The sequence below is a fragment of the Sus scrofa genome, chromosome 2 (genome assembly GCF_000003025.6).
Source record: "Sus scrofa isolate TJ Tabasco breed Duroc chromosome 2, Sscrofa11.1, whole genome shotgun sequence".
Taxonomy (NCBI): domain Eukaryota; kingdom Metazoa; phylum Chordata; class Mammalia; order Artiodactyla; family Suidae; genus Sus; species Sus scrofa.
In genome coordinates, this window is record NC_010444.4 from 86870294 (window position 1) to 86888821 (window position 18528).

Here is an 18528-nt window from a genome sequence, read left to right on the forward strand (position 1 = left end):
CGATTATGGTGTGGTAATAGTAATCCAGCAATGGAGGCTGAGCCGGTTGGAAATGGATTGAGGTAAAATAACTACCGCACCATGATAAATGTGAACAGCGCTTTGCTGACAGATGATCTAACAGGTGTTCATAACAACTATATAAGAGGATTTATTTATGACCAGCCACAGCCGCAGCACTGTAAATCAACTCCAGCAGCTGCACACCGCTGAAACCAAGTCCCTGATGGAGGAACGGTACGAGCGCCCAAAGAACACAATTCACTCCAGAATCCTAATCATCAAATAACATTTTTTTTAGGTAATTACACCACAGCACAGAAATCATAATTACTTTCAATTAAGAAAACGGAGCTGCCCATAACTTTGTTTACAAAATATTTTTCTTTAGGCCCCACGGTTCTGATGAGGCTCGAGCAGAATGGAGGCTCTGGGGTCCAGGAGAGTGCCCTTGGCCATGGCAACTGTAGGGTTGCATCTGCACAAGCCTCGCAAGGTGGCTTTGTTTTTTGTGAGGCTCAAAAAGCAAACCTTCTGTTGGGAGGATGCTTGGCCTGGCCCCCCAACCTTATGCATCATCCTTCCCCTGGCAGCATGTTTGAGTTCACACCTTAGCCTATGTTGTCACTCCTCAGTTTGTTACCAAAGAGGATAAGTCCATCACGGTGAACTCACTAGGAAAGAGGGGTTTAACTGTAGGCTGAGGGGGCCACCTTCATACAACCTTCCCTAGCTACTTTGCAAAGGCAGAATTTACACCTTTTCTTTTGGGCAGCTGTGGTCTTAACAATTCCTCACTGTTATCCAGAGATGCTTGAAACTGCCCTGAAACAAGAATCCGAATTCAGGAGCTCCCGTTGTAGCTCAGCAGTTAATGAACCCGACTAGCATCCATGAAGATGTGGGTTCGATCCCTGGCCTCGCTCAGTGGGTTAAGGATCTGGCGTTGCCGTGAGCTGTGATGTAGGTTACAGACACCTCTTGGACTCATATCCCGAGTTGCTGTGGCTGTGGCATAAGCTGGCGGCTATAGCTTTGACTGGACCTCTAGCCTGGGAACTTCCATATGCCATAGGTGTGACCCAAAAAAGACAAAAAAAAAAAAAAAAAAAGGAATCCGCATCGATATCCCATTGCTTAAACAGAAAGGTTGGTTCTGATCTCCCCCCTCAGCATACCCTCCTCGCCCCTACCCCAAGTTAATGAAAAGGGTGGGCGGGCAAAGTGAGGCTTACCGGGTCTAAGCACCTGGGGAGCATGTGCAGTCTTCAAGTCTGACAGGAGCGCGCCCACTAGCCCACAGGCAGAATTATCTAATAGCTAGGTTTTCTAAACATCTCTAGATCTCAGATTCTTCTACATTTAAGCCTGATCTTTTGTAGCTCTGGCTGTCTAGGTTGTAGGTCAGAAACCAGTGCCGCAGAATGTCATTAAAGGCAGGTTTGAGTCCACTGTAATAAGTCCCATTTGAGTTTTGAGGGTTTGGGACTGTCCGTGTCCATATTTAATAAACCAGCTGGGAATTACATGTACGAGTGACTGTGTACATAAAACTGGTTCCTAAGAAAGGCAAACATGAGGGGAGATTGGAAATCTTAGCATCAGTTCAACTGATACTTAACTAGGAAACTGACACCAATGGAACTTCATACTGTTTAGCTACTGTTAAGTCTGAAAAGACTCAGTATAGAATCTGCAATGGCCCAGGAAATAATCCCCCAGGAAAGATGTCTAAAGCTGGCCTCTAAGCAGGAGGCTAAAACCAACAAAGCCCGTTTCTGCTGCTCTCCAGGTCAAGGGTTCCTACCTTGCTTTCCGACTCCGCGCAGTTTACAAGCACGGCACAGCTTCATCCTTGTTTCTGTTCTCAGCCTTCTGCTGCTTCTCTCAACTACTGCAGGCCATGGAGGTGGAGGCTTGGGGGCCCGGCTTCAGGAGAGACAGACTGTGAGGTGAGAGAGAGGAAATGAGGGCAAGACAAGGAAGGGGATACACACACAGACTTTGTGGTGTGTGGGCAGTGCTGCTTTCTGGACAAAGGTATTAAAAAACATTCTAGGATACAGCCTCAGTTCAGAACAATAGCGTCTCCCTTCTCTTAACTCCTGAAAACACTTTTCTAAATGCCACCCCACGTTTAAGAGTCTAACCTTTTCAGATCCCTCTAGCCCAGCGATCACTTCTTCCTCTAAACCCAATACTAGTGCAATCTGACAATTAATCATGCAGCGGCTTCACAGTCTTTCCCAGAAACCATTTCTGCTGTGTTCTAAGTTTGCCGGTCTCGTGATCATGTGGAATCTAATACCTTTCAGATTTTAAACGTGTTACACATTGTTTACAAAAAACAATGACATAAAGTGGTTAACTTATCAGGTCAGATTTTAAAATTCTGCTTCCTCATAACAGTTGAAAAGTGGTGGAGGAAAAAAAAGAAAGGAGTAATGTTACCAAACTAGGAAGAGAGTAGAGCCTTCATTTAATAGTACTGAATGCAACTTGTTGGGAAGCCACATAAAGAAAGGAGGTGGAGTCTGTGAAGATTCAGAAAAGAACTTCTGGTTCATCAAAGGTTATATTTTTCCATTAAACACCATTTCCATTCATCTAAGACTATAACAATATCAGAATTTTTTTGTTATTTTTGTTTTGCTTTGTTGTTATGGCTCTAAACTCTTGAGAGTGAAAGTGATCATGAAAACATTTCCTGAGGTAACCAGACAAGTTGGAAGGGGGGCTGGTGGTGAGAGATTAACAACTAAAAAGCAGTATATAGTCAGAAAGTAATTGTTTTCCAATTAACTAACCTTTAATTGAAGGAGGAACAAGGAGGGGAGGAAGGGGGGTAAGGAGGAAGGGGGGAGGAGGGGGAGGGAGGGGAGGAGGGTCTCTGCAGGCCTCTGGGGCTGACTGGGCCTGGAAGGAGTGGGCATCCGGAGGAAGGGGGCCTGTATTAGTAAGTGAGTGGGATTTGTTTGCAAACCACGGCCCTTTCTTCATTTATTGCCAGCTGGACTGTAGGTTTCTTGGGGAACACACATAAATAGGGCATATCTTCTATTTTCCCACACTCTTGACAAGGGTTTCTGCAGTTCTTCACGCTCCACCGTGGATGGGGTCTTTAAACAAAGGAAATCGTAAAGCTCTGTTAATTTTGTGCTGTAACATTGGGTGCTTTTCTCCCCCTTTTCCAATATTGTAAAGATGAACTTTTCTCCCTTTCAACGAAGTTCCCTATAAGGTGAGAGGAATTACGGAGAGAAAAAAAGGGTGAGACTCAGGTTTTCTTTTAGCTGCTCCAACTATTTTTTAAAAACCTTTTATGTTATTTGTCATTCCGGATTCCTGTAGTCTCTAGATTTAACATTTAAATTCTTAACTGCAGAAATATAGGTTACAAGGGCAAACTTTTCATAAACTACTATAAAGTTGTTTAAATGTTTGCAAATAGTTATTGGGAAGGGTTCGTATCCAGGATTTTAACATGATAAATTCATTGTGACAGTCTCTTCAGAATAAAAAATATTCTCCTTTTCTTGGAATAAATAAAGTACATGTATTGTGATACCAAAAATGAGGCTCAGTCTGAAATATGAGAGCCATTCTTCAAGATTGGTGTTCATAAAATGTCCCATTAAGTGGACATTAAAATGAAAAAATATAGCTGGAATTAAGAATTCAACATTGACTAACTCGACTCAATGGAACAATTTAAAGATAATCATGGATTATGATAAAGTTAAAGGAAATATGAGGCAAAGAACTATGAATCACTGCACCAAAGAAAGGTACAAACCAACAACATAAACCCCCCACACACCTTCAACTTGGGCCTGTGGTCACTTTTCTAATTTCACTTATATGAAAAAATATTTTAATGCTAATAAGCTATTAATGTTCAAGTGGTTTCAACTGTTAGCACACTACAACATATTAACATAGATTTTAAATCTGAAAGCCAGCAGTCGAAAATATTATCTTACTCAAAAGTAAAATTCTACTGAAATTTCCTTAGTTTTAAAAACCAGGAGTTCCTGGCACAGCTCAGCAGTAACGAACCTGACCAGTATCCATGAGGATGCAGGTTTGACACCTGGCCTCGCTCAGTGGGTTAAGGATCTGGCATTGCCATGAGCTGTGATGTAGGTCGCAGACATGGCTCAGATCCCGCGTTGCTGTGGCTGTGGTGTAGGTCCGCAGCTACAGCTCCAATTCAACCCCTAGCCTGGGAACCTCCACATGCCATAAATGCGGCCCTAAAAAGCAAATAAAAAATAAATAAATAAATAAAAACCAGACAAATGCATGACCTGTTTTCAAAGATGAGTGCCTTAATTTAAGGAAAATAAAAATCTCTCTACATCACAGTGTGCATGTCCCCCTCTGCTTTGCTGACAGTAAGTACTTTTCAGAAAATGGGTATTTAGCTTGTCAAATTCTTTACAATGTTTCAAAAAGTTGTGGACTTAAAAAATCCAAAGTCATAAAGCCCCAAGGAGTAGGGTTAATAACGGAAATGCCAAAAGGCTGCAATGACAGAGGTGCTTCTAGGGGAACCATCGTCGTCTCCAGAGTGAGGCAGAAGCCACACACAGCAGCACCTCACCCAGTTTAACTGCTCTATTGCAGGAGCAGGAAAATCTAACCATCTTGTTGGCACTCCACTCCACTCATGACCTCAAACACTTAAATACTTTTTCTTATGGCCTTTATGTTTTAAGAGCATTTCTTTTGGTTTTTCTTTCCCCTTTATTTATGTACTACAACATTTCAAGCAATGTACTCTTTTTACTTTTTAAAAATCATTATGCAGTTCTATACAAAAGGAACTGTCTTAAAGCCTATTATTACATTGTCTCGGAAAGGTACATACAAGGTTTTAAAAGTATTAGGAAAGAAGTTTTCACTAGAGAACAATCCTAATAAAAACAGAAAATTGCCCGAGTTAGCAGTAATAGAAATACCCTAGGGAAAAGTGCTAAGAAATTGATCATATAACTAGTTGTTAGCATTTCTATCATTTAGTTTATATAGTTTCCAAAGGCCTGTCAGTCCATCAAAGCTGGGCATCAAGATTTATAAAGGAACAATGTGATTCAAATAATTTTTTTTTTTTTTTGTCTTTTGTCTTTTTGGGGCCGCACCCTCGGCATATGGAGGTCCCCAGACTACACTAGAGCCACAGCAACGTGGGATCCGAGCCATGTCTGCAACCTACACCACAGCTCAGGACAACGCCGGATCCTTAACCCACTGAGTGAGGCCAGGGATCAAGCCCGCAACCTCATGGTTCCTAGTCGGATTCATTTCTGTGGCGCCATGACGGGAACTCCCCAAAACTTTCTTGAGTAACTGTTATAGGCCTTGTAATCAGATCTCTATTAATAGATCAAAATTGTTAAGAGGCAAGATTTTTATTGCTATTTTTGTTATTAAACATATCGACATTTTTCTTGGAGTTAACTATAATCAAAGTAGAAACTCTACCTGGTTTGAAAGTGTTTTTTTCTTTCACTAACTAAACCCCATTGTTTCTCTGTACAATATAACACTTAAAATATTTAAAGAAACCTCAGCATGTAGACTTCAGGACTATGAACAACTTCTCATTAAAAATGCAAAGACAAATGTTATTTATATGCTAGTTTATTTATTATTTAGGGATAATTTCATGATGACAGTTGTCCATAAGCAATTACAACCCCAGGAAATTCGCAGAACAAAATATTGCAGACAAATTGTTGTTTGTGAATTGAATTCTAAAAAGCATGCTTTCCCATTTTCACATACCAAGTTGAGAGGCCATTTAGATGATTTCTAGGCTGATTTTTGCTTACAGTGGGAGGAGAGATGATTTCCAGTGAACTTTAAATATCCAAGCCATGTCCATCATTGTTGAAAAAGAGAAGGAAAGCTGAGAAGGCCAGAAGAAGTAGCAGGACAGAGAAAATGCCACATGGATTTAAGAGTTGAGATAACTGACAGTAAAATATATGTTCTTTGGTTAGCAAAGCGAGAAGGGGGAAAGTGTTGCATACATGATAGATACACACTAGCATTCTAAAGCAGGAGGCAAGAATGTCAAGAGTGTATTCTTCCCCCCACTGCCAGATGGAAGGGCTATTATTATAAATGAAAGGCAGCAGTAGTGGATGCCAGGCACTTTCGCTGTGTGCCAGATTCTGAAGCCCAGATGTAGGCAGGTTACCCCTGGGACAGGACAGGCTTCAGCTCCCGCAGCAGAACAGAACCAATCACAGTTTTCTCAGTGTTTATGATAAGCTGTGCTGTAGAGCCTTCCTTCAGTTCCACGGTGACTAGCATCAATGACCCACTGTGCACAGTTTTAGCTGCAAACCTGGAAAGAAAAAAAGAGAGAGAGAGACCTTTTATCATGAGGGGGGAAAAGGAGACGGCATACATTCAAATGGGTTTAAAATAACTCCTCTTTGCTCAATAATTTATGACAGGTTCCCTACTGCCCAAAACCCAAAGCCAAGCATTCTTCTGAAAAATCAATAAACTGCCCAGCACCATGCTTACCACAAGCAGGTAAATGTTAGTGCATCTTCAGGAGAGATCAGAAAACAAAGGAGTTCTATTTGACTTATTAGTTTGAACAACAGATGCATGTGACTAATTCTTCATCACTGTATATTTGGGAATCATTCCTTTCTTCGCTATTTAACATTTCACCATGCATAGGGCCATTTAAAGTAAACCCCTCTATTTTTATCTTGAAAACAGGTTAAGAAAGGGTACCTTTCTCAAAGAGCTTGACATTTTAATTCCTCATATATGAAAATGATTATGCAAGAACTTAGATAATTTTACGTGCATTATGGAACTCTTAATAAGTTTCAATGAATTCACACGTTAAAACATTCCACTTCCACCTCTAATGTTGATGACATGTACCAAAAACCAGAGACAGCTGAGTGCGACACCACGCTCCCTCTGTTTGCGTTTTTTTTTTTTTTTTTTTTTTTTTTTTTTTTTTTTTTAATGTCCAGAACATTAGATCTTCTTTCTGCTTGAGAACATAATAGAGGAAACTTGAGGTCCAAGGCTCCATTACTAAATTCCAAGACATGAAGAACCTACTAATTACATGGAATTAAAAGCAAAACTAGCCTTTTAAGCATTGCAATTGACTGAAAAGCCGTTGCAGGCACAATGAACTTCTGTCAATCCTGCTAATTCATTCTGCCTGCACAGGGGAGGCCCAGAAAGGTGAAGGAAGACGGTTCCCTCCTAGGCCTCCATTGCCCACATGGAGCGTGTTCCACACATTTCTGGGGGGGGGTGTGGGGGGTGGGAGGTAGGGGGAGGGGGGAGGGGTTCTGATTGCAGGGATGACTGGAGAAAAACAAAGTTGCTGCACATGAGCTTTTGAAAACACTAACAAGTGTAGAGCAGGTCTGTGACCTGCTGTGACCCCACTTTGCAGGGCCAATCCCCTTTTCCCTTTCTGTGTGACACGTGTCTGAATCTGGGCCATCTGCCTCAATTTGCGCAACATCTTCAGCCACAATGGCACCCAGTTAGCCCTGACAACGGCTTACAATACGTAGAAATAAGACTGCTGCGCTGACAGCACGCTGCGCACTATTCAAGAGCAAACCAACTGGTCAGTGTCTCATGTCTGACAATTAGCACGGGCCTTGCACAGAGCCAGCGACGTCCTCGGGGATCTGTTTAATTACCATCAACATAAAAGAGGGAGTTTATCAGGAGACACTCAGAAAAACTTCACTCCCAACTTAATTAAAATATTAGCCACTTAAGCAGGAAGCAGATTCTCTTTAAATGAAAAGTAATTTCTTTTTTGAGTTTTTCTTTAAAAAATGACATCGAGATCTCATAACATATTAAGATTCTTTTTTCTTGCTTTCTTCCTTTTTTTTTCCGGGGAGGAGGGGAACCTAACAAGCCATTTTTGGCCTAACTAGAAGCATGAAAATGAGTTTTCCAATGATAATTAGAATAATGCATCGAAGGCAAAACATAAACACTACCTTTAACAAACTGAAAATATTATCCACACTTTTAAGTCGTGTTTTAAAATGTTAGCTAATGGGTGGTATATGAAGTATGTTAGAAACCTCCCTAGCCACTTATTTGTGTACTCTCTCCAAACACGCTGAAGACTTGTAAGAAATCCGACAGAGCAGGTTTTCTACTGAGAGAAGCGACTGTTAGTAACCGGTTTAGGAAGAGAAATAATACCAATGTTTTTAAAGAGGTTTTATAAAGCTCTGAGTGTACCGATCCAGCTCCTGTTTAGAAGCACACACAAGAGATTAGAGATTGGGCACCTTGACCGCATCTTTTTTTAAAATTTATTTTTTACTTTTATTTTTAATTTCTGTCTTTTTAGGGCTGTACCCACAGCATATGGAGGTTCCTAGGCTAGGAATCAAATCGGAGCTATAGCTGCTGGCCTACGCCACAGTCACGCCAGATCCAAGCCGAGTCTGCAACCTACACCATAGCTCATGGCAACACCAGATCCTTAACCCACTGAGCAAGGCCAGGGACCGAACCTGTGTCCTCACGGATACTAGTCAGATTTGTTTCTGCTGAGCCATGACGGTAACTCCTCAATTGCATCTATGGGAGAACAAAAAGATCACCAATGCCCCCAATGATCTTTCTTTTTTTATTACCCCTTGTAGGTTTCTGCATTTCTTTTTATCCAGATTTTTGAGGTTCTTCTGCTTCAGAGGAGAACCCTGTTTCTGCATTTCTGTTAAACCAGGTCACCAGGTGATAGATGCTAGGTGGCTCTACTGTGTCACCCATTTGGGCCACTTTCCCTACAGATGTGGTCACCACCATATCTTCATTCAACAAATATTTCCGCAGAGGTCCCTATTTCTAACAGTGACTCATTAGGTCAAAGATAGTCTCATTAGTCCCTGTATTTATTTAACATTTGTGCTTTGGGACATGGAGAAGAAGATTGAACAGGATTACAGAAGTGCTGCTATTTGAATGAGGGGGCTGCCAAGCCCCAGGGCATTTTTTCTCTTCTTTCTGTTAAAACTTAGACTTGATGTTACAATAATACACACTCAGCAGAGACAAATGTCAATTGTGATGTCAGCAGGTTTACAGAGTTTAAAACTAGTATCGTGTACATGTTTTAAACATCTTGTTACCACAGCATTCTCAATACTGTAAGCAATAGGGGCATAAGAACCGAGGCATTTGCTTACGCTGCAGTGGAAACATGTGAAGCAAATCATCCTAGCAATAAACACTGTTAGCTGGTGGGAAAGCAACCTCCTTTCAACTAGGAATCTATGTTCTAGTGGGTACAAATGATGGAAGCAATGTTTTAAAGCTAAAGACTAGAGGATCAGATGTTCTGACACTCTCATTTCACAGTTCAAAAGGGATGTATTTAATTGGAACACAGCAGGATTACAATTGGTTTGCTTTCGTCCATGGAAAGCAGAAGCTACCCTCCAAAATTTATTAATCATTTAACTCCCAAACAGACGATGCTTTAACATATATTTAAAGAGACAGTTAAGGAAAAAGTAGTCGTGAGTAAATAACAGATACCTAGCTTTTGGATGTAAGGCATATTGATTATAAAGACAGTGTGGGTCAAATAACGATACACTAAACACACTAAATACTTACATACTACATTTGAAGGCTGACATCGGAACCTTTGTACTTGGCCTCCAACTAAGATCACACTGTAATACATTTTTTCAGAAGACCTGTGACATTTTTAAGGACAACAGCAGCTACCATTTATTAAATGCTTTGTGCAGGGGGTACTAAGTACTTCATCTGCATTATTTCATTTGATTCTATGAGTCAGGGCAGTTGATAGATGAGGAAACTGAGGCTCAGAGAAATTGAGAAGCCTGCTCAGGGACACATAGCTCGTGAATGATGGAGCAGAAATTTGAACCCAACCAAGCATTCTGATTCTAGATCACACACACACATTCTCTTAATACAGGCAAAATGCACTCTTAATATCTTTTTATTCAGTCAAGAGACAAATTAAGGTTTTTCTTCTTCACTGAATATGCATACAATCTACTGTCGTTCCAAAAACTTTAAGAAGGAAGATTTTTCTCTTCAAAAAGTGTTGACCTGATTTGCAGTATTCTGTAATTCAAAGCATCTTGACTTCATGCTTTGTTGTTAATATTTTACATTTCCGCCTTTCAAGATTAAAAAAGAAAAATTAAACACTCCTCATCCCCACTCCTTTCAAAAGAGACACCGGTAATGACAAATAGAAAATCTCGAATGGAGCTGTAACATAGGGACGGACTAGTGGGGGACCACCCAACCTCCAACACCGGGACACCACAAATGAGAACAAATAAGTGGGTGACAGTTAAAGATGTATTGCCTACGTACGATGGGCTCCATGTTATTAAAAGGATACCAGCTAGGTATTTTTCATAATTTTTCATTTTCACTCTACCACCAAGCACTTGCTCTTCGTAATCACCAACTGAGAAGGTAAAACTGTTTGGAGAGGCCTGTATTTCATCTTATTAAATGTCTTTTCATCTCTTATCTCTAGCAATTGACATTTAATCTCTGAAGCCTATCTATACATATTCCTCAGATTTAAAGGAAAAAAAAAAAAAAAAACAACAACGAAATAAGCTGGTTGCCAAACCAAAATGCCAAGTATATATCTTTCTTCTTAAAAAGTTGATTTGTTTGAACTATTGACAGAATTATGAGAACAGGTCAAATAACAACAACAAATATGAACAAATATATTATCTGCAATACATGGACTTATTCCCTCATGCACTTAAACCATACTTTTTTTTTTTTTTTTTTTTTTTTTTAGATTTGTGAGAACATGGCTAAGGACCATAAATGCTCTTTGTTGGAAGGAAAATAATCCTATGACTCAATTGTTTTAATACCTGAAATGTTAATAGAAAAACATGAATTAAAAAATACTTATCTGAGAGGCTGCATCAACCTCCAGGGTATTCACAAACATCAATTTTTTTTTACGCAGAATCATATTTGCTACACTTAATGCAACAGCTCTAAGACATGCTTTTTCTTCTCTTGGATAGTCTTCCTGGTTTCTGATTTTTCTATTCTGAGTTCAATTTCCTTGTGTTTTCTGTTCTACTGGTTACCAGAAGCTGTGACAATGGCCTACTCAGGCTAAAACTTTTTTTTTTTCCCTACTCTGTACATGAAGCCTTCAATTACTGCCTGCTGAAGCAGACAGAATCCTATTAGTAAGAAAGACGATCACAAGATGCAGTGCCCTGCCCTCGCTGTAGAAAAATAATTAGTCCAAAGTTGACAAATGTGTAATAAAGTCGCACAATGATTATTTGTAAGAAACGCTGGTTTGAATAAGCCTCCTAACATCAAATACCAAAGCATGGTGATGTGGAGTATTATTTTCCAAAGGATTTAAAATGATAAATCCTTATAATTTTGAGTTAATACAGCATAACATTTTAAAAAGGCAGAGAATGTCCAAGTTGTAAAAAAAAAAATCCCATTTTGTTGACTATAAAAATGCATTTTGAAGTTAATCCCATTATCCTAGTGAATTAATATTGAGAAAAAATTTGCATGTGATTCAAGTTTAGAGAATTTATCTGAAGCCAATGTATTTTCCCCTATTATTTAAAGAAAGCCAGCAGTACTATAGTGCTTTCCTTTAACGTTCTGATGAGAAAAGTTAAAACAAAACATCAGCTACCATCATAATTTAGGACTCTCAATTTTCGATTCTCATCTTTAGAACTGATATAAAAAATGACTCCCCACACTATCTTGTCAACGACGATGTATTCCCTTTCTTTATGCAGAAAAGTGCACTTTCTCAAAGAAGAGATGAAACACTCTAGTTATTCCAGAGCATTTTTGGTTTGTTTGGTGGGGTAAGGTGGGATGGGACTTACTAACAGAAAACCAGAGAGTAAAACAAATAAATTCTTACCCCATTCTCTTTGATGCCTTATAAAACTGTCAACCCAGAAGGAGAATCATTAAGAATACCTTTCTTTCATTTTTACATGAAAATATGTATGTACTCCTATTTGTAAAACTGTTGCACTGTAGAATATTACCTTACAAACCCAGAATTAAATAAAGTCCAATATAAAATGTTTTACAGCAAAAATCAACTGTGAAGTTTGGTTATTTCTGAAATATCCAAATATGCCTTCTGTGTAAAAATTAACTGAGGTCCACGTTTGTTTTCAATGAAATGCTGCTCAGAGCCTGCAGAGATCAGAGCAGTCAGACAAAAAAGCAGTGCTGCCCTCTAGTGGACAACCACTAACTTGAGAAAAAGTCTAATCACTAATCTTTAGTCCTGTTTGAGATTTCAAATTTGTCATACGTAGAAAAGACTGAAGCCTGGCATCTTTATAGTAACAAATATTTACACAAATTTTTGTTTTAAGGCAGATGAAGTATGATGACTATAGTATCAGGCTTATAAAATTAGGGCACCAAAACATCAAAAGTCATTCTCTTCCATTATGGTCCCTTCAAAATTACCCAGTATTCAAATATTCCACAGTTATCAGGGGAAAAGAAATAAAGCAACTAGCCAACAAAAGCAATAACAGAGAGGCTGATCAATCTAAGAAGGAAAGAAAGGAAAATATCAAAGACCCCACCAAGAATTAACTATGTCATGTTGGTAATTCCAACACCAACAAAATCTGTCACAAAGGTCATCAAAAAATATTGAATGAAGGAGTTATACAAACCATTAAGCATGCATATGATAGTGATTCACTGAATGAGTTTAATGCCTAAAAATGAAAACAAGTTGTTTTTTATGTTTAAACTTTTAATTAAATTAAGATTTTTATTTTAATCCTAAAATACTAAGCTGCCTTTACATGTGTTGATAAATTTAAAAACTGGCTGCTAGGCTGCCATGGATTCACTGTTCCATTCAGAGCACCATATTTTTCTAACCGTTAAGGATCTAAGTAACAACAGTAAAACAACATTTATTCTACTAGGATTGTATTATTCACATGTTGAATATGTTCAAAATTTGCAGATTCAAAAAGTGACAGACAGGGTAGAGCTCCCATCGTGGCTCAGCAGAAACAAATCTGACTAGGATCCATGAAGACGCAGGTTCAATCCCTGGCCTTGCTCAGTGGGTTAAGGATCTGGCCGGCGTTGCCATGAGCTGTGGTGTAGGTCACAGAAGCAGCTAGGATCTGGCATTGCTGTGGCTGTGACATGGGCCAGCGGCTATAGCTTCGATGCAATCCCTCGTCTGGGAACCTTCATTTGCTGCGGGTGCGGCCCTAAAAAGACAGGGAAAAAAAAAAAAAAGTGACAGGGTAAGTAAAATCCAAACCATAGGTTAAGATACATAGGGGGTAAAAAGAATGTAAGTAATGAATACAAGCTAATAACGAAAGCTGTTCTAAGGTCTTACTGAATAAGCTTAAGAACTAAAATAAAATCATGGCAGAGACAAGGTTTTCTGTTTTCACTCAGTTATCACATGTTCCCCTTATAAGGTCAATTTGTTGTTTAGGAAAGGGCAAAATGAGTAGGTTGTATGACAACTGCTTTAACAATACTACTGCATATGAATGTCAGAATTCCTGAAAGTGGGTTAAAATGTAAAATGTTGAGACTGCTGAAAGACGAACTCACGGTCTAAGACTGTTTCACAGCCGGCACTGTAAGTGCTACTCTAACAAAACACTCTTTTGTCAGGCGGAGTGTACAGACCTAAGACAAGCCTAAACCAAACAGTCTGTCTACTGGCATTCCTTAATGACTACTCTGTAAAAAAGAAATATAGAAACACAGAAAAACATATTTTAAAATGAGCCATGTGGCTCTCATTAACTACGAAGTTCTGTAACATCTGCGGGCAACCACTTGGAGTACTGGCTAAAATGCAGATTTTTGGGTCCTGTTCCGGATGTCCTGAATCTGAATTTTGGGGTGTGGGTCCCAGGAATCTGAGTTTTATACCAACTCCTACATGGTTCTTTTATATGGAAAATCCTTAGCAATTTTGAAGTTGTATTTCAGCTTTCTGTGTTTTGGTCACTGCACATTGGTTTATCAGAGGACAAGCAATGAAACTGAAGTAAATGCACCTCAGTTTTGACGTGGTTGAACAAGAACCTCTTTCATAAACCCCTTTCTTCCTCCGAGGAGCACAAGACATTTTTCCTGGCCCTAGAAAACTTGGTAATTCCATTTGCTAGGCTCTCTCATCTCCCCTAAAACACATAAAATCTTCACCTTTTAACTTTTCAATCCATTCATATACTGGTTCACTGTTGTCCATTCTGCCTTTTGATTATGCTTCATGTATCAGCTTATTGGCATTGTTTTAAACAATATGCTTTAAGACTTGGACAGCGTCTCACATTTATATATGAATATCTAACACAGGACATGAAGATATTTGGTTGTATATTTTTAACAAATGCTTTTAATGACTTTTTTGATTCTTACTTCTGTATCACGCCTTATCATGTGGGAATTGTAATTTGGAAAACAGCAGACTGGCACAATGACCATAACTCTATAGATCTCAATAAGATGGTTTTGTTCTCAAAGAGCTGCCTTTTTAATCAGTAAGTACATACTACGAAGATGAGGATAAAATTAAATCTTTCAATAGTATACGGGGTTGGCTTTCTGATTCTATGGCTCATTTAGAAAATCAAAACTAAATGTCACATAATCTAAAAGCAGTTATGCTTTCTCAGCTGATCTTTAGAAGTGATTAACTATACTGAAAATGCTCCTGGTTTTTGAAGTGAATTTCATAAAACTTGTGCTCCTTTAATTGACTTTTTTTTTAATGGAGGCATTTTCTGCTAACATGTTAGGAACCATTTTCTACTGTGTATTCAATTAAAATTTCTACTTTATACTATTATATACTTTTGCATATTAATGAAGATTCACTTTTTCTTAGTTAATTCTTAAATTAAGTACTTTTTAACTTGGTATTTAGTGAAAAAATATTCAAATTGTTAAGAGTAGTAGGAATAAATTATCCTAAAACTAGACAATGGGAACTTCATTCACTAAATGGTCAGAAAGAATACTCCAGTGCTTACTAAAAAGTCCTCTCAGAAATAAAAGATCTTGAAACATGAAATAGAACATGTAGGCCAGCCAAGGATATAATGTACTGAAATTTTCATTTCTTAAAATACTATTAGTCAAAATGCTTTTCATGCTTGTTGTCCTTTAAATTTTAAACTGATTATCATTAATATATAACCTTTTTCATAAACTCAAAAAAGCAACCATAACAGAATAGAGAAGTCATTCAACAACCTCACAGAAATTTTAATGTTATTACCAACAGTTAAATCATATATAAGCTTAGATATTTAAACTCATTCATCCCACAAGGTTATATATACAATTGAACACTACTGTCAAAAACATGAATACAGTTCAGTAATGAGGTATACTGTTAACCTCTGTTATATAAACAGTAATTGCTATTTCATTTTAAATGAAATTAAGAAAGCCATTGATAAAGATTTTACTAACAATTGTTTATTTCTGTTTTAACTGTTATGAGCATGGCAAAAATGTTATATCTGCAGGATAATAATTTTTGTCAATTTCTGTATGAAAAATACAAATAACTAGGTATTTATTACTTTGATGCCTTCAAAATTGAACAAATTATTATAGCCATACCTTATCTATAAAAAAAAAATGTAAAACCTTTTCAGTAAGATGAGACTTGTGAGGCAAGTTAATATAGCATGACCTAATTTGAATTATATCTAGGCATTTTATTCACTTTTGGCTTCATAGTAACCTGGACTCTTCCACCAAGTTCCAGAGCCAAATACCAGGCCACTGTGATAAGTCTGGGTTAGAAAAGTGTCAAGACATTGCAGAAGCAAATGAGGAGCAGAGACAGTCTCTGCAGCCCAAAGCCATTACCTAGTTGGGCGTCTCCTCTGCATGAGTCTGGACAATTGCGAACTGACTATAATTTAATCACTTGAACAGGCATGAAGTTCCAAACCACCAAGACAAGTTAAAGGCAAACTTTATGCTTTGGTAAGAATTATACAACTGTGCTGAGTGTCTTTCTTAGTCTGTTTACCAATAGGAAAATAGCTTTCATATTAGTTGGCTTTGAGAAGGTAATTTGGCTATTTTCTTCTAAGAAACAAAAAACTGGAACACAGCCACTGCTTTCAGAAAAGTTAAAAACCACATACAAAACAAAACAGAAACTAAATTAGAAGTTCCAACATAAATAAGGGTTACCTATGTTGTTTTCTGTAGGACAAAAGAACATATTAAAACAAGACCGAAGTATTGCTTGATAGTAGATGTGTCAGGTAAAATTTTATACTTCATAAGCTAAAAGTTATAGATGGTGTATGATGTTTTGGTGTTTCAGTAATTTCAATAATTCAAAGGATCCATAAATAATAACAGAACACAACTTCTGGTAGAGAAAAATCACTCAGGAAAGTGAAAAGAAGTATTTAAAGCAGAAAACAAAACACAGAAAACCCAACATTTTTATTTTTACTGAAAGTCTTTTTGTTCATTTCCCTCCCTACTGAACAGACTGAAAAATTGTATTTGCATGGTAGTACCAATATCCATCCATTTTATTATTTTATCACCATCCTATATGAGATAGATAGGGCTTGTGATGAATTGAGAAATGGATGCATCAGATCTCTTAAGCAAAGCAACTTACTTATGGACCTCCCTCTCAAAAAACAAAAACAAAAACAAAAAAGACAAGGTAAATTGTACATGCAGTTTTCACCTTGTCATGATTAGTGGATGGAGCTAGGCAACTCTATAACGGCAGATCAAGACTTGAACTCAGCTCTTCTGATGTCAAGTCCAATATTCTTTCCTAGAGGACACAGAATTTCACGGCAATCCCCTTTTCTTCCCTGCAATCCATTTCTAAACAGATGAGGAATTTAAGCCCGAAGGAGAAGTTATAAAGCCCAACAATGGCAGAGCTGAGCCTAAAACCCATATTACCTGTAGTATTCTTTATATGGGGCCTCTCTTGTCTCTGGTATTAATTTTAAAAATACATTTTAAAGGTCTGAAGGCATTCTCCTTGATTTTAAATTTATTTCCTATGTGTAATGTTGGAAGCATGCCACTGGTAGTAGAATGACAGAGGAATTAAGGATAGTTTGCAATGAATTCCCTTAAGCTCACAGAGGACTAGGTAATAACTGCACCTTGATTTAGGGGGTAATTATTTACTTTCATTTCAAGCCAAGAGCATTCATAAGAATACAAAGAAGATGCACACTAATCATATTTTCTGCTACCTTTAAGGACAAATAATTTGGACCTCATGTTTTAGATGCTTGGTGGTGAAGATATTCCTGGCCTAAGAAAGAGAAACTGCATTTGACCCCATGTTGGTTGTCTAGCAGCTCCTTATTACTGAAAGCAGCCTTAGGGGATTGCTGTCAAAGGAAATCTATATCCAAACTTTCCCCCTTTCAAGTAAAAAAGTCCAAATCCATTGCTTTATAAAGCGGTTATTCCTAGAAATTCACTGAATCTGGTGAAATAAGGAATTCTCAACCTTACCTCATACAAGGTGGCTTAACAAACCACCAAGCTATTATAAATAAAATGCAGGTACCCTATCTGTATCTTCTAGGAAAGTCCATACCTGTGTCCTAGTGATTGTATGAAACAGGGAAGAGGGCCTAATTCAAACCAATCAGTCAAATGGACTGATAAAAAAGGTGAGGCATATATACATCTAAGGGTTATTATTTTCAAGGAAAACTGTGCATTGAAAATCATATGTTTATACAGGAATACAGGTTATTTCTGCATCACGTGTTGGTGAACCTACCTGTGTACATTATCTTGACCAGAAGGAACTACCCCTAAGTTGGCTACGTTTACAACCTTCTGAAGGATCACAGAGGAAGTAAAATTCTGCGGTGCAGCAATAATTAGAGTAGAGGTTTCATTCATTCCTGTTAGCCTTCCTGTAAGAGCAAAAGAAGGCTCTGTTTTACTAATTTCTTTATGAATATCACACGAAACATTTTTAAACTCATCACCAAAACTTAAAAACTTTTTAAGAAAAGCAATACCACATAAGCATGTAATTTACAAGATAATTATCATAACATTAAAATGAATTGCAACTGATTAAAATTTTTTCCAAAAATTCTCATTGTGAGGGAAAATGTGTAAAAAATGCAATCAAATACCACTCTTAATAAACCTGATTTTAAATACTAAAATTGATTAAGAAAAACATAGAATCACAACAGATAAAATTCCAATTTTAGTCCCTTTAAAATATACTCAATTAATTTGGGCCTTGGAAACTATTAATACTTTTTAGGATTTTTCTATTCCCCTCTCCTTTTCATTCAAAGATCTCTTTTTGTCAAATGCGGTTTGAGAACAAATCAGTGTTTTTGGAATAACTAACAGCGTTATGTGATGAATCGTCTCAATATAATGGATCAGTTATCTCAACAGTGATTGCAAGTCATG

The 18528-nt window shown here is 37.8% G+C and overlaps 1 protein-coding gene across 2 annotated transcripts in view; it reads right to left on the reverse strand.

Annotated features, from left to right (window-relative positions):
- The window catches only part of AP3B1 (adaptor related protein complex 3 beta 1 subunit), a 266801-nt gene continuing 253901 nt past the window's right edge, over positions 5629-18528 (reverse strand). Inside the window, 2 exon segments of one of the 2 annotated variants that reach the window (NM_001098585.1) lie at positions 6129-6358; positions 17870-18008. In NM_001098585.1, the coding sequence (NP_001092055.1) occupies positions 6205-6358; positions 17870-18008 (293 nt within the window). In that variant the 3' untranslated portion in view covers positions 6129-6204. 2 annotated transcript variants of the gene reach the window in all.